The sequence below is a fragment of the Lissotriton vulgaris genome, chromosome 5 (assembly GCF_964263255.1).
Source record: "Lissotriton vulgaris chromosome 5, aLisVul1.2, whole genome shotgun sequence".
NCBI classification, from domain to species: domain Eukaryota; kingdom Metazoa; phylum Chordata; class Amphibia; order Caudata; family Salamandridae; genus Lissotriton; species Lissotriton vulgaris.
The window spans coordinates 1915232700-1915255533 of NC_141693.1; the positions used below are offsets into that span (position 1 = coordinate 1915232700).

Consider the following 22834-nt stretch of genomic DNA (forward strand, 5'->3'; position numbering starts at 1 on the left):
ATTACTCATAACACAACACATCACTCATAACAGATCACTCATCACAACACATCACAACACATTAATCATAACATAAACCATCACTCTTATCACAACACATCACTCATATCACAAAATATCACTCATAACACAACATATCACAACACATCATTCTTATCACAACACATCGCTCATATCACAAAACAACACTCATATCACTCCACAACATAACACATCACTCATATTCAACACATCACTCATAACACAGCACACCACAACACATTGCTCATAACACAACACATCACACATATCACAACACATCACAACACATCACTCATACCACAACCCTACACTACACTCATAGTCATATCTCAACACATCATTCATATCACAACACATCATAACACATCACTCATAACACAACACATCATAACACATCATTCATAACACATCACTCACAACAGAACACATCACTCATTTCACAACACATCACTCATTTCACAGCACATCACTCATATCACTCCTATTCATAACACATCACTCCACATCACAACACATCACTTCACATCATAACACATCACTTCACATCACTCCACATCATAACGCATCACTTCACATTGCTCCACTTCACAACACATCATAATATATCACTCACATCATACATATCACTCTACAACATAACACATCATAACTGATCACTCCACATCACTGCACATCATAACACAACACTTTTGCCAACTTCAGTGAGGAGGCTTGAAAAGTAGGGTGCATACACAGGCCCTGAGATCAACAGCTCATCTACAATCTTTACTTTCATGAAAGTCTATCAACCATTCAAATGCTGTACAGGTTTTAATATCTTTCCCACTAAGATGTTTTCTGAAAAGAACGCCCACCACGGAGTTTGGATAGATTAAAGGTAGTTGAGAGAGTGTCTCTTTTCATGGTCGCTGCCACTGACCGACACCAAGTCACTGTTTAGTGTTTCCATTTCCAATCCCATTAATTTTGTGTCCAGGAGGATTGTAGTATCTGTACAAGTAAAGTGAATGAATGAATGAAAGGAAATTAATGGATGGATGGATGAATGAATATCACATTTCTAAAGCAGAATAGCTGCACAAAAGCCCGTCCCAGCATTTATTTAAAGCAGCGACTTACATAACGCGCTATTATTTAAATCTCATTTAAAAGGCAAGTTCTCAGCTGCTTTCTGAAGCAAATCTCACTCTTAGGAAGATGGACCTATGAAGATGGGATCCTGTCCCAGGTGTTTGCGGACAGGTGGGTAAATTCCCCCTTTAACGAGTCAAAACCTGGAATCTTTAGTAGAGAGGATTTAGACGGTCTCAAACTCCACGACGGACAGTGACCCATGAACCTTTCTCTGAGGTGACTAGTCTTAGTGCTGCTTTGTGAAAATGAAAGGAAGTGCATGTGCAGAGCACCCTCTCACACATTCCTAAAGTGCTGGAAGGAACCATCTTCAACATGGTGGGTCCTTTACATTTCCACAAACCGCAAGGTGCTGTTTGGGATGGTGACAACATAAATGTTAAAATATTCCTCCCTCACACCCTTATCGTGCATGACAAAGAGCAGCAAGGCACAAACAAGCATTTACAATGCAACGGTCTCACCTTTAAAAAAGTTAGAGCTATTGGCATTGTAAATGACAAACGTTTCATTTATGTGTTGGTTTTGAAAACAGATAAATAAATGGCATTGTCATTTACGATGCCAATAGCTTAATCTCTCGCAAATGCCAGACCTATTGCATATGCATCCACACAATCAATCAATCAATCAATCAAAGACATTTATAGAGCGCACTACCTACCCGTAGGGTCTCAAGGCGCTAAGGGGGGGGGGGGTGCCGTTACTGCTCGAACAGCCAGGTCTTGAGCTTCTTCCTGAAGGCGAGGTGGTCTTGGGTCAGGCGCAGGTCAACCGGGAGGGAGTTCCTAGGTCTTGGCGGCCAGGTAGGAGAAGGACCTTCCTCCTGTTGTCGCTCTACGGATGCGTGGGACGGCGGCGAGGGCGTGGCTGGCTGATCGGAGGTGGCGTTTGGGAGCGTAGAAGTTGATTCGGTTGTTGAGGTAGCTCGGGCCTTGATCATGTAGGGCTTTGTGTGCGTGGGTGAGGAGCCGGAAGGTTATTCTTTTGTTGACGGGGAGCCAGTGCAGGTCTCTCAGGTGTCCGGAGATGTGGCTGTTTCGTGGGATGTCGAGGATGAGTCTGGCTGAGGCGTTCTGGATCCGCTGGAGTCTCTTCTGGAGCTTGGTGGTGGTTCCGGCATAGAGGGCGTTAGCGTAGTCCAGTCGGTTGGTGACGAGGGCCTGGGTGACGGTCTTCCTGGTCTCCGTGGGGATCCACCAGAAGATCTTCCGAAGCATGCGCAGGATGTTGAAGCACGACGAGGAGACGGCGTTGACTTGCCTGGTCATGGAGAGGGAGGAGTCCAGGATGAAGCCCAGGTTGCGTGCGTGGTTCGTCGGTTTGGGTGCGGTGCCCAGGGCGGGGGGCCACCAGGAGTCGTCCCAGGCGGAGGGAGAGGAGCCCAGGATGAGGACCTCCGTCTTGTCTGAGTTCAGTTTCAGGCGGCTGGTCGTCATCCACTCGGCTACGTCTTTCATCCCTTCGTGCAGGTTGGCTCTGGCGGCGGCGGGGTCGTTGGTCAGGGAGAGGATCAGCTGGGTGTCGTCGGCGTAGGAGATTATGTTGAGGTTGTGTTGGCGTGCGATGGCCGCGAGGGGGCTCATGTAGACGTTGAAGAGGGTAGGGCTCAGCGAGGATCCTTGAGGGACACCGCAGATGACTTCGGTGGCCTCTGACTTGTACGGTGGTAGGCGGACTCTCTGCGTTCTTCCGTCGAGGAAGGAGACGATCCATTCCAGTGCCTTCTCCTGGATTCCGACGTTGCTGAGGCGCTGCACTAGGGTGCGGTGGCAGACCGTGTCGAAAGCTGCGGAGAGGTCTAGGAGGATGAGGGCCGCTGTTTCTCCGTTGTCCATCAGGGCTCGGATGTCGTCGGTGGCGGCCATGAGGGCGGTCTCGGTGCTGTGGTTGGCTCGGAAGCCGGACTGTGAGGGGTCGAGGGATCCGTTCGTCTCGAGGAAGGCGGCCAGCTGTTTGTTGACGGTCTTCTCGATGACTTTGGCTGGAAACTGGAGTAGCGAGATGGGGCGGTAATTCTTGAGTTCGGTGGGGTCTGCTGTGGGTTTCTTGAGTAGAGCGCTGAGTTCGGCGTGCTTCCAGCTCTCGGGGAAGGTGGCGGTGTCGAAGGAGGTGTTGATAATGTCCCGCAGGCGGGGTGCGATGATAGCGTCGGCTTTGTTGAAGATGTGGTGAGGGCAGGGGTCGGTCGGAGATCCGGAGTGGACGGAGTTCATCATGCGGACGGTGTCTTCTGTGCTGATCGGAGTCCAGGCTCGGAGGGTGGTGGTGGGCGGCGTTGCTGTGGTCGTGGCGTGGGTCGGTTGAGTGCTGAAGCTGTTGTGTATGTCCGCGATCTTGTTGTGGAAGTAGGAGGCGAGGGAGTTGCAGAGGTCTTGCGATGGGGTGATGTCGTTGTTTCCGGCGTTGGGGTTGGAGAGCTCTTTCACGATGTTGAAGAGTTCCTTGCAGTTGTGTGCGTTGTTGTCCAGTCGGTTCTTGAAAGCCGTTTTCTTGGCGGCGCGGATCAGTTGGTGGTGCTTCTGGGTGGCGAGCTTGAGGGTGGTCCTGTTGTTCGGTGTGGGCTCCTTTCTCCAGACTTTCTCGAGGGCTCTGCAGTTCTTCTTGGAGCTCTTGAGTTCGTCGGTAAACCATGGGGCCTTCTTGCTGCCAGGTCTGCTGGGCGGGGTCCTCAGTGGGCGAGTTCGTCCGCGCAGTTGCTGATCCACTTCGTGAGGTTGTCGGCGGCCTGGCTGGGGTTCGCTGAGCTGGCTGGAGGGTGCTGGCTCAGGGAGGCGGCGAGCTGGTCGGCGGTGATCTTGTTCCAGCTTCTACGGGCAACCTGTTGCTGGTGGTGGTGGGTCGTCGTTCTTTCGAAGGTGAAGTGGAGACAGCTGTGGTCCGTCCAGTGGAGTTCTGTGGCGTGGCTGAAGGCGATGTCTTTGCTGGATGAGAAGACGGCGTCGAGTGTGTGTCCGGCGAGGTGGGTGGGGGTGCTCACCAGTTGCTTGAGTCCAAGGTTGGCGAGGTTGTCGAGCAGGGTGCTGGTGTTGCGGTCGTTGTTGTTCTCCAGGTGGAAGTTGAGGTCCCCCAGGAGGATGTAGTCAGCGTAGGGGAGGGCGTGCGGGCTGATGAATTCGGCGATGTCCTCGCTGAATTGAGAGCGTGGCCCTGGGGGTCGGTAGATCAGGGTGCCTCTGAGGGTGGTCTTCGGGTCGGTGTGGATCTGTAAATGCAGGTGTTCGGCGGTGGTTAGGGTGTTGTCGGTGCTGGTCGTGATACGGATGGTGTTCCTGTGGATGATGGCGATGCCTCCTCCCACCTGGTTGGCGGTGCGGTCCCTCCGGGTGATCTTGTAGCCCTCTGGGATGGCGATGGCGATGTCGGGTGCTGAAGAGGCGTTCATCCAGGTCTCCGTGAGGAAGGCGACGTCAGGGGCTGTGGTGTCGAGGAGGTTCCAGAGTTCGATGGCGTGTCTGTGGACGGAGCGGGTGTTGAGCAGGATGCACTTGAGGTGGTTGCTGCTGGTGTTCGGCTTGGCGGGTGCTAGTGCAGGGCAGGTCCGGATGCAGGTGAACTTGCAGGCGTGATAGCTGAAGGGTCCGTGGGAGCGACGTGGGGTGGCTCGGTAGCATCCTGGGGTTCGGCCGGTTTTGAGAGCGATGAGGGTGGCGGCGGTGTACGTCAGGCGGGTCGGTCGGGGTCCTCGTGGGTGAGGGGTCCTGGCACTGGGCGCGGTCCACACACACACACACAGAGCCACACACACAGCCACACACACACACAGAGCCATACACACACATAGAGCCACACACACACACATAGAGCCACACACACACACAGAGCCACACACACACACATAGAGCCACACACACACACACACACACAGCCACACACACACACACAGCCACACAGAGACAGACAGAGCCACACACAGAGACAGAGCCACACAGAGACAGACAGAGCCACACACACCGACAGAGACAGACAGAGCCACACACACCGACAGAGCCACACAGACACACACACAGTCGACAGAGCCACACACACACACAGAGCCACACACACAGACAGAGCCACACACACAGACAGAGCCACACAAACACACACCAAGCATTTACAATGCAAAAGTCTTGCATTTGCGAGAGTTTACGCTATCGGCTTTGAAAATAACAATGCCTTTTATTTATCTATTTAGAAAAACAACACAAATAAAAGGCATTGTCATTTACAATGCAAATAGGTAAAACTCTTGCAAATGGCCCAAAGGCACGTGTTTGGAGATGTGTGCAGAAGATACTACAAGTGAAAGAAGCATTGGATACACGCATGGGATGTGACCGAGGAGGCGGTAGAATAGGGAGTTGCATAGAAGGGCGCATCAGGGACTATAACAAGCAATTAGACGAAATTCTAAGAGTGTGTGTGTGTTTAAGTACATTTTGTGGTCTGAGTGACGAGACATTGAAATGTTAAAGACTAGCCATTTTAAAGTCATGTGCTGGTCAAAAACAATTTAACAATGGGTTCACTGAAACGAACCACTCTGTGCCTTGTTTTTGCACAGTGTCCCATCTGCTTCAATTTTGTGGGTATGGCCTTTGTGGCCAGGCAGTGTCAGGTTCGTAGGTATGTACAAGCTGGCAGCACAGTGCCACATTAGAGAGATTAACGAGGTGCAACTGCTGTGTCAGGTCCATGAGTATGACGGTAGTAGCTTCCAGGGCTAGGTCTGTGTGTCTGCACATCATGGCTCCACATCAATAATTCTACAGTGCCAGGTTTGTATGTATGCACAAGGTGGCCCTGCAGTGTGATTGCTGCGAAGATGCACAAGGTGACACAGTTGTCAGGTTCGTAGTAGGCTGTGGCTCCATATTGCCAGGTCTATAGTTCTGCAGGTAGAGGCTTTGATGTTGCTGGCTTTTTATACGTTGGCCAGCATTAAATAATGACCCTGAGCCAACATGCAAATGCTTGTTATACAAGTGGCAACCCTATAGGCAACTGGAAAGTAAATCGTAAATCTCAAAGCAACACTTTGTGCAGGTGTGCACCCCCTTTGGGAACCACGCAGGCACAAAGGGTTGATAAATCTGTTCTTTATTGTTCCCTTGCTTACAGATTATGTGTCATATAAAATCCACGTTCATACCTCCCGAAAGAGAAGTCCGGCTTAAGTGTCGGTGCCGAGTGAACTGCTCGCCACGTTCCACCCTCCGTGCTCCGGACGGACCAGGACGCGGCCATTGCCTCGCGGGGGTCAGAGGTCGCCGGCGGAAGTCATGGGAACCGCTCTCGCGCTCCAGTCTTTTACCACAAAAGTTACAAGCACATTTGTTTACAGCATTCGGAGCGAATATTTTATAGCAATGCGGACATTCAGCTGCAGAGCCGGGTTACTGTTCCCGCCCCGTGCATATTTTGCTTTAAATATTATCCTTAGCCAAGGACATTGTACATATATAGTAAATATGAATGGTATTGGCCCAGGGCCAATCGCCTAGGAAAGATGTTAGTCAAGTAGGTATTTATGGTATTTAAACAAGTGAGTGGGGAGGGAAACTGAAAGCGCATGGCACAGTAGCTACTCGTGCACACACGCTTACGTACTGAGCATGCGCGCTGCCAACCTTGCCTGGGACAAGGGCGGAGATGGAGCAGGCGGCAGTGGTCCGGGGCTCCTCTGAGCTGAGGGAGCCCCGCGTGTTGCAGCCTGCGTGAAGGAGCGCACTCCACAGAGAGAAGTCCCACGGAACCCACCCCACCCGGTAAGTGGGGCATGCTGTATGTGTGAAGCGCGCACCATGCTGTATGTGTGAAGCGCGCGGCATGCTGTATGCGATGGTTACTAAACATTGCTTATGAGCAGATAGACTGCGTATGAGGAATTTGGGATGCTGCTGTGAAACTCATGGGAAACAAAATAAAATTGTCGTATTTTGCAGCCCACTTTTTTAAAGCACACTTTCATTCCTTGAATAGCATTGCTCCGTGCATGTGCTCCATACCAGTAAGACGCCACTTATTTCCTCTCCTGACAGTGGGTAAAAGAAAATACAAATAAATCCGGATTCGAAGCGAACGCTGGTAAAGCACACTTCTATTTTTCATGTGCTTGTTACTAATTAACACAAAGGCCACATTTTGCGAGACCTAATTAACGCCCAGCAGGTCTTCCGGAGAGGAGCATTCCGTAGAGGAGCAGTCAAATTCAATTTAACGCGCAAAGCGCAAAAGCTGTCCTTGGGAAGTGCGTTCCCATTCCAGAATTGGCTTGTGGAAGCGTGTTCACAGAGCAGATTCTGCTCGTGCACCGGTCTATCTCACTTGGCAGGCATCACAACAGGTCTTGCCCTGGCGGCAGCGCGAAGCGCTGCAACGCCAGGCGAGACCTAAAAAAACTGCTTGGCAACGTGACCAAACTTACCCCAGTACAACCCTCTTTCCACTTTACCCTAAGTTGATAAGCGGAGCCAAGTAACGAACTAGCGTGCGCCTTACATTGAGATGTACGTCCTTCCTGGTCTACTTCCTACAGATGCAAAATAAACTATTAGCTCGCGGCTTCGAGCGAAATCACATGCTTTGACATTAGTCTATCTAGCAGGAAAGGTAAGACCGCTCTAACAAGCGAGCGCCAAAGGATCGCGCAAAAAAGCCGTCATCTTATAATGGTCTGAATCTTATTAAAATGTTTAGAGAAGTTACAATAAAATAGAAATGATTTGCACCTATCTTTGCAAATCCAGAGTAAAAGCAAAAGTTTCACTTCCACTTCGAAGCGGACGCCCATAGCACGACGGAATAATTATTTTAATTTCCTACCCTTTATCTTTTCGAGTATGCATTTTATTTACAGACATGCATGTGGGTGCATGATACAGTCCATGTACGAACCACTGTGTTCACTGAGGGATACGATATGTGTTATTAAAAAAGTCTGATATAAACTAGGAACTAGGAAAACTACTTCATGTTCCAGATAGAGTTGATTCATTCCAGAATGGCTGACGCTTTACGCCTCTTAGAGTGTAGAGCTAACCTGCTACTGACGCATTGGATTTTTTAAATCTTCGTAACGGAGAATAAGTTCCAACGGCCTATGGGGTGACGTCACTGTCCGCGTTACACCCGCCTTGTGCAGAGTGGAGTGCGCAAACGCAAACTCAATTGAAAGGGTGAGGGAAAGGCTGAAGCGAGGAGCAGTCAACTTGATCACTTAGCGGGTTTGTAAATTCGTTGGTTGAAGTGTTTTGTATGAAGTATGGTGCCAATTTCACCATTAGCTTATGCAGGGCTCTGTGGTGTATTTAAGGGCAGGGTATGATTGTGTAAGTACTGGCTGGGAGGAAGTCGGAGAGGCAAAATGGTTGGAATAGAGTAACCACTCAGGCATTTAAAATTAGAATTTATTATTTGGTATTTTAATGACGCAGCTCGAATCGGGGCTACTAGTTCATTAATGTTCTTAATGTTAGCACAAAATAAATTGGCAATTTATTATACAATTCCTTTCGAGATCTGAAGTCTTGAAGGTCACGAGTTCTAGTCCTAATGAATTTGATCAGTTGGCTATTCATCTGTTGCAAGGACTTGCATGCAACCTGCAAAGCAAATGTGGAAGGTCGTGTGTTCTTGAGAGTATGTTAAAATTAGTTCGGTTTAATAGTTCATGCTTGGTGTAGGTGAGTACGTAAATGGTAATTGCTTGAATAAATTGCACACAAGGACGGGCGTGGTTTATTTTTTTAAAGTGCAGGGATAGTAAAACACAAAAATTTGCCTCCTTTCTTGGTAACTGTTGAAGCTAAGCACAGGCTGTACTTGGAATTAATTCCCATAATGGGCGGCTGAATCTGACAATAATGCTTTACAGTGCAGCTCTGGTTTATTGTGACTGACGACAGACCGGGTAGAACTGTGGCAAAAGCAACCCATGAAAGAGGCATTTGCAGCTCAGCACAAATCCTCCTCTATGCTGCTATGCTCCATAGACCAACAAGAGCCCGGTGAAGTAATAGGGATGAGGGGTGTGTGTGTGTGCCTGCGTTTGCATGTGTGTGTGTGTGCGCGTGCGTGTGTGTGTGTGCTTCCGTGAGTGTGAATGTAGAGCAAGAGATGTGCACGGCGCCAGGCTGGACGTGCGCGTCCACACACCAGAATTGCCGCGCCAGCCCCAGTCTGTCTCCCATGAGAGGCATCTCGACGACAATAGGTCTCGAGAGCGAGACCTAAAAAAAGCAGACTGTGTGGCCTTTTCATGATAATTAATCCGCGAGCTCTCCCTGCTATTTCAGACCATGAACCTGTGCCCCCCACAAAGAGCCCCGAATGAAGACAGTAAACGGTCTGGGAACGGCCTGCACAGAGAATCCAAAGAGTGGAGGCCTGTCTCCTGCCCAACCTGACTCGTCTCGGCCAGACAGACTGAGACTCACTCACCTGAGGCCTGTCCTGGCTGCAGCTTCAGCCTTCAACGGCAGACGCAATGGGGCAACAGGGAAGGGCAATGCTAGCCGCGCCAGGCAGGGACTAGCACTATAATAATTAAATTATGCTTGGCGGCCCGGCCGCACTGTTATGACGGTCCACTACTTCAGTAGTGGTCTCAGAATGGGCGGGTCGAGTCTTCTGGGATGCCTCACCTCGTCACGAGTCCTCAGTCACGCGCATGCACTTTTAGCTGCAAGGCGCATGATAATAGCATTGTGCCCCACCCGCGCACACGCGACGGTTCGGCGGTGACAACTGCGCACTGCCGCGCATGCGCACCATTTAATTTAATTATAAGAGAGCGAGTCTCAGAGACCCGGACGTGCGCATGGCACTATTTAAATAATTAATGAAGGGCAGTGCGTCACTGAGGTGCGCGCAGTCACGCACCATTTATTTAATGCCTGAGGCCGTGCGCATCCTTGAGCACCATGTGCGCAGTATTTAAATGGCACTGGTCTTGAAGAGTAGAGGGCGAGGCTTGCTTGCTGCCTCCGCTGAGTGAGGGGGCCCCTGGAACGCAGGCCTGTGTTACGCCCCTGCTCTGGTATAGATATTTATTCGACCATGACAGCCTACTGACAGTGGCAGAGTGGAGAAAGATACACACAGAGGTTAAACAAATCATTTAGATTTAGGCCTACTCAATATAATATAGTGCATCAACTGTATCTAACTCCACTCACATTACATAATATTTACCCAGACAGGTCCTCACATTGTCCCAAGTGCGGCTCTGCTGGCGCTAAGTTCCTACACATAACCTGGGACTGCCCAAGGGTGACCCCATTCTGGGAGGTGGTTTTGGATCACTTGAAACATGTCACAGGTGGTCAATTCAGCACTCCAGCCAACAGGTGCTCTTGGGACTTCTACCAAACCCAAGGGCAAAAAGCTTACAAGGCGATTTCTGCAGCTGGGGTTAGTTTTGGCAAAGAGATGGATAGCAATTAGCTGGATGAGTGCGTAGCCACATAAATTGAAAAACTGGACTAAAGATCTGGTGGAGTGGGATACAGAAGAGTTGATTTGCATATGACGAGTACTGATGGACGAAAAATTAGAAGATGATGCACGAGCATGGCAAGGTATGATAACAGAGGTCCCGCTGGAGGAACAGCAGGAGGGGTTCCCTTTCACAGGTCATGGGGGACACAGATTGTCCACCAGGACCTGGACAACCGAGATACTGTATAGATTACAGTGGGCCGGTGGGCCCTATGGTGGGCTACAGCAACTAGAACTATAAACTATTTTGAGGCACACGATCAACAGGTGGCGTATACCCAGGTGACCCAAGAGGAGGGGGGTTGTTTACAGTTTAATTAGATAGATATGTTTTGGGATATTGCTCCTCCATATTCCAATGTAGCAGGGAATGTGCAGCACAGGAAGTACGGTCACCTATGATCCTTAATTGTACAAACTATACAGTTGTGTTTTCCCCATTTTTAGGTCTCGCCTCCGCAACGCACATGCGTTGCAGGGGAAAAAGACCTCTAGAGATGGATGCAGCTTTCTAGGCAAAAACGTGCACCTGTTGCATTGCTTTCAATGCAGCGCGTGCATGTTTTGGCGATCTCCTTTCGAGAGCTCTCAGCGTCATTTGGTTGCACGCTCCCGAAGGGAAACGCTGCCTACTCTCGGCCGCACCCCACCCTCCCGCACGCCTGCGTGCAATGCTTGTTTTTGTGTTCATTGGCCGAGCGTGCACACAACTCCCGCTTCTCCCCCTCACCACCTTGCAGGCGGCTAATGCTTGTTGTTTCTTGGTAGGTAAAAAATTTTCCCCGGTGCAGAAAACTGTCCTTCTATACCCCCCACCCAATCCGGCAATGACACTGGAAGTGGGTAAATGTTACGATCATAGCTTGTGGACTTTCAAAAAGAACTCTGGGGCGCCGTGTGCTGAATCTGGTTTTATTATTTTAGCTTCTTCATTCTTCACAATGGGGAGCTCCTAAATCATGAACAAAAAAAGATTTATAAATAGACGATTGAAGGGCTTCCAGTGTTTCCACTCAGCTGTTCTCTTCGGATCTCACGCAGGGGCCTGCCTGCTTTTGGGTCCGGCCAGAACACCCTTCTTCAGTGATGGCGGCACTTCAGGCTGTGTATGGGCGACAACTGAAAATAATTCAATTTAGGGAACTTGTATTGCTTCCAGCTAACAGAGAGGATGAAATGTAGCTTCAAGAGGCTTACAAGTATGTGTCTATGTTAAGTAGGGTGACCAACCGTCCGTAAATTTCACAGATTGCCCGTAATTTGGGCCTCTTGTCCGTTGTCCATAGGGGTTTCTTCCGCAGATGCCTTTTGTCCGTAATTTCAGACATTGGCGTGAGCTGCCCCCTGCAAGCAGCCTGTAACTTTCACTGCAGTGGGCAGCTCACGCTCCTGCTGTGATCTGTGACCTGCAGCAGTCCCTCCCCGACCTGGCACAGACTGTTATCAGGCCCATTATCATTCTGTATGTCGGCCTCATTATCACATACAGAATGATAATGGGCCTCTCTGCCTAGTAGCAGCATTTCGGATCCAGTGTTTTTTTACAGTGGGGGTAAGGGGGAATCGAAATGTCCTGATAAAATAAATACATAAAACCCTTTCAGCATCTTTGAGTTTTTAACGATTACATGCCTGCTAGAAACAACGTATGTGCTTTAATAGGGTCTTCTGAAGTGGTTTGCCATGAGTCCTTGAAAATGGTAGACGTCTATAGTGTGACTGACATTTCTGTATGGAGTGGGCTACAGTATAATACTCAATGTGTCTTAGGCATGATAAGAATGTCAGGTGTTGGAAAGCAATAACGTGGAAGGGGCCAATGTCTCTCCAAAACAACAGAACAGACTGTGTGTCAAAGGATCCATCCAAAGGCACTATCACAGGGGACTCTGCAAAGTGGGAGAGGTAAGGCGGGTGTCCTTGGAGGTCTTGTCACAAATGACTTGTGCTGTTTTTATGACATCATATGCTTTTAGGGCTACAATGTTAGAAGCATGAAGCAGGTGAGTGAGCGCTGCACCTGTTTCAAGGCCCTCTCTGGCAAATACGTCTAACCAAAGAGAAATGAACTGCTTTATTCAGTACATTAGAAAGTGTCCCTTAAAGTGTCACACAGAATGTATTGAAATGTCACACATAAGCAAGCTGCTGAAATGGAAATGTTACTCATAACGAAACTGAAAACTTGGCAGATATGTGAGTAAAACAATTCAAAACAAGCTGAAATATGGGTGATAGCTTTTGTTTAGAGTTTTTTTCATTGATTGGCGAGTTTCTGCATGTAAGTCTCTTTGGGGGGACATGTGAATGATTGCAAGAATGTATTAATGGGTGAGGATAGATAGATGAACAAGTTTATTAGTGGGTGGATAAATGAATGCAAGAAGAGATGAGGTACGTGGGCGAGCGCACAGATGAGTGACATGGTGGCTGAGTCAATGGAAGAGTGAGTGCATGTATGAATGAGTACTACTTGGATAGATTAGTGAATGAATAGTAGAATACATGGAGCAAGGAATAACTGTGTGCATGCAGTGATTACTAAGAGCATGAACAGATCGATGGATGAATAGATTAAGAGATTGTATTGATGGATACATGAGTGTGCAAGCAGGTGAGAGGATGGATGAGTTAAGTAAGTGCCTGAGCTGAGCTCTGCACTTCAGTCACAGTCTGCACAAAGTTGAGTTCAGCGTGAGTGAGGCTGGTTCAGGCTCCACGCGGGGACCTCTCATACATCCTACTGCCCTTCCATTTCTGGTGCTGGGTGTAATTTTTGATATTGATATGTTTTCCTTGTCTTCATTGCTTGATTTTGCTCCTTGTGAGAAATTGTTACTCATAGTCATTGTATGTCACTCATAATTACACTAAAATTATGAAAATGGCACGCCTAAGCAATCTGAAACCTTGGTAGCTATGGGAATGTAAGATCTGAGAAGTCTTCAGCTGTGATATTTTTATTCACTTTTTGAATATGCAACCGCAGGTGTGTTTCACTCGCATACACAACAGATGCAGTGAGTGCAAGGTTCTCTCAACCTAAAATAAACGTATTTTGACTTGTGCTTGTGTTGGTTGTCTATTTACTTATGCACTATTGCGGGACTTCCTCTGATGTGTATGCAAAACGTACCTTTTGTCCGGAATTTTTGTCCTGAATTCTGACCTTCTGTCCTGAATTTTTGTCCTGAATTTTGACCCTTTGTCCTGAATCTTTGCACTCACTTTCCTGAATTTGCACCCATGCCAGTTGGTCACCCTAATGTTTTTGTTTTTTTCTATTTTGTAGTTTATTTTTATTCACCAAGCAGCAGTTCAGGGTAAACACACTACATTATAGAGATATTTATACAAATTTGAATACTCATTCCTACAACATTTATCAGGTACAGCACATGTAAATAATGTAAAGATACATAGCGACTTCTGGCATTTGATGTAGTCCTTATAAAAGAATAAGTACAATCAAATAAACTTACATTTAAAATCTTTTGTTCTCAACAAAAAGCATAATGTGCAGTCATACCTATGGTATTGTACCCATGGGGCCCCACGGTATAGCAATCCCACTCTCTCATCAGTGCATCGTAATTCTCTTTCTGACTATGGATCGTGATTATTTTGCTGTAAATAGTCTACCAGTGGTTGCCAAAAATCTCTAGGTCTGGAGGCCTGAGGTATATCTTCTTCATAGGCACTCAGCGTTTCCTTACAGTATAGTAAATCATTTATCCAGTCTTTGAATCTGGGTGGTCGTTTGCTGCCCCATTTAATGGCTACCCGTCGTTTTGCAAGCAGCAGTGCCACTGCCAACAGCTTTCGTCTTTTAGCTAGTTTTAGTTTATATATACCTAGTAAGCATACTAGTGGCATATTCGAGATCTGCTCAGTCAACATGTATGTGAGCGCAGCTGTCACTTCCTGCCAGTAGTTGTACAGACCGCGGCAGGCCCACGCCATGTGCAGGAAATCAGCCCCAGGCATGGCACAGCGTTGGCATTTATCATCCGCTCTGAGGCCGTAACGGTGTAACTTGACCTGGGTGTAATATGTTTGGTGGAGAAACTTAAAATGGATGATCTACAGGTTGCAGTTTGATGTGAGTAAGGGTAGTTGTGCGCAGCTATAGTTCCAGTCGTCTTCCGATATGGTCTCCCCTACGAGCTCTTCCCATCTCTGAAGGGATCGGTCAGGTCCTAGGGTCAGTTCATTCTGGGAAATTGTGTATAAACGTGTAACTAGATTTTTGTGTGTGGGAGCAGTCAGCAGTACCTGTAGGGATCATAACTGTTCAGGTGCAGATGGGAATTATTCATACAAATCTTTAATTGCTGCACGTAGTCTTAACTATGCGAACATTTTTAGTGGCGTTTGGTGTGCGCATAAGGCCGGGCTGTGAAACAAGATAAAGGTATTGTTCGGAAACAATGCACCTATTGACTTAAATCCCATAACCCCTGCCAACGGGAGAGCCGGGGCATAAGGCGGTAACTTTGGCGCTCTCAGCGCCAAAGTATGCCAAGCGCTGGATGTGTGCTTCACCAGGTGAATAATGTCATTAGGGTAACAGCTAATGTTGTCCGATATGTATTTCGTTAAGTGTTTTGAGTAAACGCTTTCTGTTTCCACCACTATATGTGGTATGTGAGAGTGTGGTTTTGTCCAGTAGTGTGCATGTTAGGCCTGTGCACAATAGAAATACAGCTGTAAATCGGGAGCCGCAAACCCACCCTGGTGGTATGGCTCCGTGAGTGTCTTCCAGCCTACTCTGGGCTTGGGGGCGGAAATCCCATTCTGGCCAAGACTGTGAACATACATTCCCACTCGAAGTCGAAGGCTTTTGCCGCATCCAGGAGTGCAGCTGCAGCAGGCAGTTCTGGGTTTAGGCTATGATATAGAGCAAATATAGTACGTATGTTCTGCGTCGTGGATCTACTGGGTATAAAGCCCGCTTCATCTGGCAAGACCGGTGAGCCCAATAATGGTTGTATCCTGGTCGCTATGATCTTGGTCAGGATTTTGACGTATATGTTTATAAGTGAAAGGGGGCGGTATGACTCGCATTTTTGGGGGTCCTTGCCTGGTTTAGGGAAAGCTATTAGCAGCGATGGAAGAAGTCCCTCCTTGTACGCTTCCTCGTACATCTGGGCCAAGTGTGGTATCAATAAGTCCCTAAATTCTTTGAAAAATTCGCCCGGCAGACCATCTAGCCCCGGGGCTTTATTATTTGGTAGTGAGCTAATCGTCTCCCTAAATTCATCCTCTGTTATATGATGACTGAAGTATTTCCTGTGTGTAACGGAGAGCCATGCCAGTACAATATCATCTAGATATTCATGTATGGTCGATGGGGATGTTGCTGTCTGCAAGGTGTATAATGTAGAGTAGTAGGTCATAAAATTATCTGAGATGTGCATTGAGATGTGCGTTATATGTGCCGTAGTATGGGCAGGTTTTATCTTGTTGGACAATGCCCTACCCGGTCTACCCCCTTCGCCATATGTTCTGGCCATGTATCGTTTGGAAAGGTATTTTATTTCAGAGTCTGCAAACTTGTGATATGTGTCCACCTTACTCCGTATATCCGCAAAGAGAGATGCATTTAAAGTATTAGTGTAGTCTTCTTCTAGTGACTTAATTTCACTTTCTACCATGGATAATTGTTGTTGTATATCCCTAAGGTTCCCCGCATGCTTACTTATACAATGGCCCCTTATAGTAACCTTAAACGCCTCCCACAGGGACCTAGCGCTTTCTACCGAGCCCACATTAGTTTGGAAGAAGTCCAGTATTGCCTGTCGCAGCTCACTGCGAAACACTTGATCTTTTAATGCAGATGGCTGGAGTCGCCACGTAAACTGCTTGGGAGTATGTGTGGGGATAGCCAGCTCCAGTCGAACAGGGGAGTGATCCGATAGTGTTTTAGGCAGGTGTTCTACCGTCGTGACCCAGGTACTAACCTCTCTTGTAGTCAGCCAATAATCTAATCTGACCAAGCATTATGTGTCATTGAGGTGCAAGTTCCCTCCCGGTGCCCTGGATGTCTCATCCGCCATACATCCACTAAGGGCCAGTCCTTAATTCCCTTCAAGAGGGAGTTGTCTGCTCGTCTGCCACATCTATCAGGACCCGATGATCTATCCAGTGCGGGGTCTAGGCATGTATTAAAGTCTCCCCCCCATAATATAGCCGTTGTCTTCATATTCCTGAGTTTGATCCAAATGTCTTCAGAAAACAGTGGGTCATCCACATTAGGACCATATATCAATATGATCGTAAGATCCGTGCCCGCAAATGAGCCCCGTATAATGGCATATCTACCCTGGTCATCGGTAAGTGAATGTATAAGCGTAAACGGAGTAGTGCGCTTAATCAGTACCAGCACTCCCTGTGAATAGTTTGAGTAGGAGGATGCCAACTGATATTGTGCCCATCTATATCCTATTCTATTCTCTCGACGTGGCGTAAGATGCGTTTCTTGGAGACATGCCACATCAATTTTGTGTCTGTCTAGGTAGGCAATTACTTTGCGTACTTTTTGTGAGTTGCGTAGACCCCTGACATTCCAGGACATTAAAGTCAATGCTCTAACTTGTCTTACATCTGTCGCCATATATCACAACTATGAATCAAAATGAATGTAAGCATGGGGTTCTTAAATGAAAAGCATAAACAGGTACTATGAACCCAACTGCTGCCGCTCTGTGGTTTTCTTAGTGGTCCACCCTTCCCTCCCCCTCCCACTCCGTCATTCCCGTAACAACGAAGACAATTCCTTGAAACCCAACCATATCCCCTCACCCCCCTCCCTGTGTAGAAATCAACCAAACCCCAAAGAATGAAACAAGTGTGGTTTATACGAGTGGGCGGAAGCTGCTAAGCTCTATTCCTTTGCTGAAATGCGTGAAGGGGGAGGCCATGTAAGATCACTGCAATGCACACCAACCTTGACCGACCCCATACACTCTATTCAACAACATAATATGTCTACTTATAATTATGAAAAACATTTAAGTCCAATACAGCATTATCAGTTAACCCAGTCCCTTTTAATAAAGACAGTCCCTTCATTAGTCACTTAGCTGTGCGGCGTGTCTTCATCTCGGCCTCCAATTCTCAACCAGATTGCGTTTCGTGGTGTATCAACAGGCAGCCCGCCCTCATTCGAGCGACCCAGAAGGCAGGGCCCGCCGAAGCACCTATTAGTGACTCAGTAGGCTCAGGCGAGCAAGAGAGGCCATACAGAACATACAGCAAAAGTCCAGCATGTCGAGCTCCGCCAGTGGTACATCTTTCCACATCGGACAATGGCTCGTGCTCTGCAAGTCTATCCCGTGGCGATCGCCTGCGCTCTCCCTTCGGCTTCAGCTGTTGCAGATACTTCATGGCATCTTTAGGTTCATTGAGGATCTTCGTGGCTCCATCATCCGTGATCTTAAGTCTTGCCGGATATAACATAGCGCAGGGGATTTGTGGGTCACAAAGTTTTTGTTTTGCCGGACCATATTTTTTCCGTGCTTCCTGAACTGTTTGCGTAAAATCCGGATATATCTCAATGTCCATACACTCATGACGTAGGGCGCCTAATTCACGTGCTTTCCGCATCTCTGTCCCTATAGTTCAGCATTTTAGCTATGATGGGTCTCGGTATGGTGCCCAGTGGAGGTTTGGGAGCGAGGGATCTGTGCGCCCTTTCAATCAGGAACACGTCAGAGAAAGTGTCTCTGCCCATTAGCGTGATCAGAAGCTGCTCCACATATTTCTCCATAGGGCCCTTATTTGTGGTTTCCGCAATATCCATCAGGTGGACGTTGCTCCTTCGGCATCTGGCTTCTAAATCTTCGGCTTTAGCAGAGAGCGCAGCTAGTTGTTTGTGTATCCCGGATTGTTTAGCAGTAATCTGATTGTTAGTGTCCTCCACATCTGAGATCCTGCGTTCAGCCATATCTATCCTCTCAGACATTCGATCTACTCTGTGTGTGAGAGAGTCAATTTTGCCGTCTATGTTCGTCAGGGCAGTTTGGATAGTTTGGAACATTGACTGGATGTTGCCTTTCGTGGTCCCACTGGACGAAGACGTCGTAGGCGGGGTATTTTGTTGTTCCTCTCCAGACTGTTCCACCTGTTTTCTGGAATGGTCAAACGTGATTTTTGGTTGGTTCTTGTCTGGTTTCTCCATATTAGCACCAAGGGTAGAAAGGTCCTAGTTGTTTCAGGCAGGAGATCAAGTGTTGTGGCCAAAGAGGTTGCGCCTATTGCTGACCAATTAGTTTACTCCTCGTGCGTGAGGTACGGTGTGGTAGTATAGAATCTCGAATCCTCAAGCGCAATGCTAGAGGCCACAGAAACCGTCCACTGCTAGAGATAGTTATTGACCCCCGGTCTATATTGCAGCGTGTCCTCAGCCGTATCCTACGTTTAGCACTCACAATTGCCTGGTGTGGTGGCGTCCCCGTGATGGGTGTCTATTCATGAATGATGGTCCCCACGCTCTCTGTCTCCACGTGCCCTTCACCTGGACAGCAGCCTGGCTCTCAAATGGGCATTCCTTAGTTAGTTCTTGCCTTGTTTTCCTGCGCAGGTGGAGAGGATTCTTCAGCACTTCAATAGGCGATCTCCTTCTTACTCTCGCATCGTCTCCTTATATTAGCAGCAGATCTGGGGATACTGCCCAACTCGCCATTGGCCCTGTAATGCTGAGTCTGCCTCTGCAAGTGATCTCGGGAGCCGTGGAGCACTGCGCCCGCAGCCAGCAGCACATTGCTACCTGACTCCAGGCCACAAATGTTATGTCCTATCACTTTTTCAGAGGCAGTGTTCAGGGACTTGCCGGGGGCCTGCCAATGTCTGTTTGCGGGTTAGTGCTCCCCACTGTACGTTTTTTGCCAAACACGGCGTCTCCAGCCCCCTCGTTCTTACCACTTGCCCGCTAATTGGAGTCGGTATTTCGCTTGCGTGGGACGTATCTCCCCTTCCCCGCTCATGTACCTGATAAGCCCTGTCAGCGCGGGCTGTCCGGTCCCTCTGTGCCTCCGGCAGCAGGTCGAGTTCCTTCACCTCCGACCTTCCGGCAATTCGGTCAGCCGCTATAAGGCGTACGTGCCGTGTGTCGCAGCCTGATATTTAGCTGTGGGACGGTGCGCAGTCGGACCCAGTACCACACGGGCCCTGAATCGATGTCCTCCGCACTTCTGCTCAGCCGAGCGCCTTTAAACTTGCAGCGGAGGTAGGGGACACGTTATCTAGTTGGGTCAGTACGATGTCATGTGTGCAGGATGAGGACGTTCTCCCAGAGGAGCTTGCTCAAGGCGCCACCATTCCGTTGCTCGGCTAACTCCGCACCCCTCACCCTAATGTTAAGTACTAACGAGTCTCTGTAAAGAGAGCGCTTTCTTCCATCTGCATTATTCCGTAGTGCTTTGACAATCTGGGATTTACGCCACGAGTTCACCGCCTAAGTAACGGGACACTTTATGTGCAGAACCGGAAATAGGCAAATAAGCCACTTTACCTGTGGCGGGCCACTTATCTACTCCGCCCCACGTCACTTCCTGATCTCCAGGTGTCTAGAAGTGTTTACTGGCGGCAAAAAGGCGCTGATCTCCGATTTTTCTAACGTGTGAAAATAAAGATTTAAATTGTAAAATAAAAAATATCTTCTGATGACATCTTGTACCTTGTTTCAGGAATAAAAAAATATGATCCCACTGGTGCCACCACCAAGGGGCTGCGCTCGTGTGTGTGAGGCGGCAGAGGAGCCAAACGGGGGCACTGGAAATATTTGTTATATTACATTTCAAAACTTGAGACAGCTTATCTATTCTGGGTTAGTAGGGGACGATCAGAAAACAATGCACATTTCTCAGCAGCTGGGCCCTAAGGGGGGGAGGCTCGCGGCGACCTCACCAGCCCCTCCCCGTGGGCGGGTACACCAGTGACGTGCGCCCAGGGGAGGGGACACCTGGGGGGCAGACCGGGTACTTAGGCCCTGGCCGCCTCCAGGACAACCTCTTTTCTGGTCATCCTGCTGCCTGCCTGCCTCGCTGCACCCACCCTATCCTCGTACCCAGCAGCTGGGCTGGCGGCGTGCAATTTGGACATTATAATGTTTTCTTTTGTGTTGTAGGCGGAGTTACCGGCGATCTGGAAGCAGACGGGTACAGTAAGGTTACCTCTGCCCGGCACAGTAAGGGTGCCAGAGCCGCAGGGAGGTTCCGGGAAAACCGCGATGGCACCCCGTTAGTCCTTCGGGCGGTTGGGGGGCCTGACCAACTGGGGGTGTGCCATACCATGCTCCGCCCTGAAAGGGGCGGGAGTATGAGACACGTTCACGTGATCTGGAAGAGGATCTACAAAGGTGCTGCACTGTCCGGGCGTCGACCCACCGTGCCGGCTGGCTCATTAGGCGGGCGGGGCAGTGAGGGGCTGCCTGCCCTGGATCGCCCATAAGATAACCCATAAATTTCATACTTTTGTTGTATGAAATAAAGCTGCAGCAGTTCTTTTCCCATAAACAATGTGTCCGGTGTAATCATTATATGGGCAAATGTAAAAATGTTAGGATTGTGTCTTAGGTTTGTCTTAAGTCTGTCTTAAGTCTGTCATAAGTTTGTCTTAAGTCTGTCTTAAAATTGTCTTAAGACAAACTTAAGACAAAATCCTTTCGTCTGTGAATACTAAAAGTAGTAAGTTTAGGATTTTGTCTTAAGTTAGTTCTGTGAATCGCCCCAATGCCACTGTCCTCTATGTGCACATCTTTCTGTACATCACAAAGATGTAGCAATAACAGGATGCATCAGTCACTTAGAAGAACAAGATCAGGCAAGAATAGGGTGGGGGCCAACTGTAACTTTCCATAGCTTCTCACCTGATGCTTTTTCTTGCCTTTGAAACTAAGACGCCCACTTGCCTTAAAGTGATAGTGATGTCTTTCTATGCGCTAAGTACATGTAAGGAAATTCAGCCTTAAAGCTTCCAAGTAGTGCTGCAAGATGTTTTTGATAAAATGTTCAACTTTTGTTATGATCTGTAGTCAAGTACATGCCAGGGCGAGATCTAAAGTTAGAAGATCTTGCGGTCAAGTGTTCCTCATTAAAGGGTATAAAAGGCCACCTATCAGTTCATTTGTCGACCACCTTCCACAGTGTATTTTTCACGCTGTTGGTGTTCCCAGTTAAACCATTATACTTAGCATTTCCTATTGAGATTGTGATATTTCATTTTATTTCGATATTTACTCTGTTACTCCCTCTCTCTTTCCTTGCACTGCTGTGATTTTAAACTTACTAAATTGCATGTTTTATGCATGGTGTGCGATGTGTCTTTGACACGTGTTATTTTCTAGAATGCGTAGTGTAATCAATGAATAATGATGTGTTTTGACATTTATTATTTAAATCGCTTGAATAAATGGAGCCACTCTTGACTCACTTCCTGCATTTCACACGTGTGTCTTATTATTTTAGATAGCACATTTATGCTGTAACCTATGTGTTAAGAACCACTCTCCAACAATTGCCAGTCCCACAAAGCCTGTGTAGACACCCTATTATCCACTCTCCTAAAGAGGGGTGTCTTAGTGTGTCCACTTCTAAAACACCACTCTAGTGTCCCAATCCATGTAACAGGAAAGGTCTGTAGTGAGCACCCCAAGGGGAAATGACCTAGCACAGGGGAACATGCCATCCAGAGCTACAGAGGGCTTTTCTTCCCAACCCAAAAAGTCTGTTCATCACTTAAAGCAAACCTGCTTTGAACGTTCACAGGCATCAGACACCGCCTCTTACCTTCAGCATTTCGACATCCTGTTGCTGACACTTCTTCTCTAACTCCGTGATAAGGCCGAGGTGGATAGATTGTGATACCTCAAGTTCAGTCACTTTCTCTTGCATCTTCTTCATATTCTCCCCATGTTCCTTTTCAAGTTTGTTGAGAAGTTGATGCTTCTCCTTGTCAAGAAACTGCTTCAGCAGCTCAAATGTACTAATGATCTTCTCAGTCTGGTTCTTGTAGTTTTTCTTGATTAAAACAATTTTAACAATTAAAAACATTTTATATATTTACATATTATTATTATTATTGTACAGCAACATGTTATTTCTCATATTTAGCATGTAACACTGATCTATAACCAAAATTACAAACCTTTTCAAAGATGTGATGAGCGATATGTTAAATTAGTCCATAAGTTAAA

General features: G+C 47.8%; 1 protein-coding gene across 1 annotated transcript in view; it reads right to left on the minus strand.

Moving 5' to 3' along the window:
• Nucleotides 1–22834, minus strand: part of LOC147717710 (E3 ubiquitin-protein ligase TRIM11-like) — a 312589-nt gene that overhangs the window by 149031 nt on the left and 140724 nt on the right. The window contains exon 4 of the mRNA XM_086919874.1: nucleotides 22428–22658. Within this exon, the coding sequence (XP_086776000.1) occupies nucleotides 22428–22658 (231 nt within the window). The remainder of the gene's footprint in view (nucleotides 1–22427; nucleotides 22659–22834) is intronic.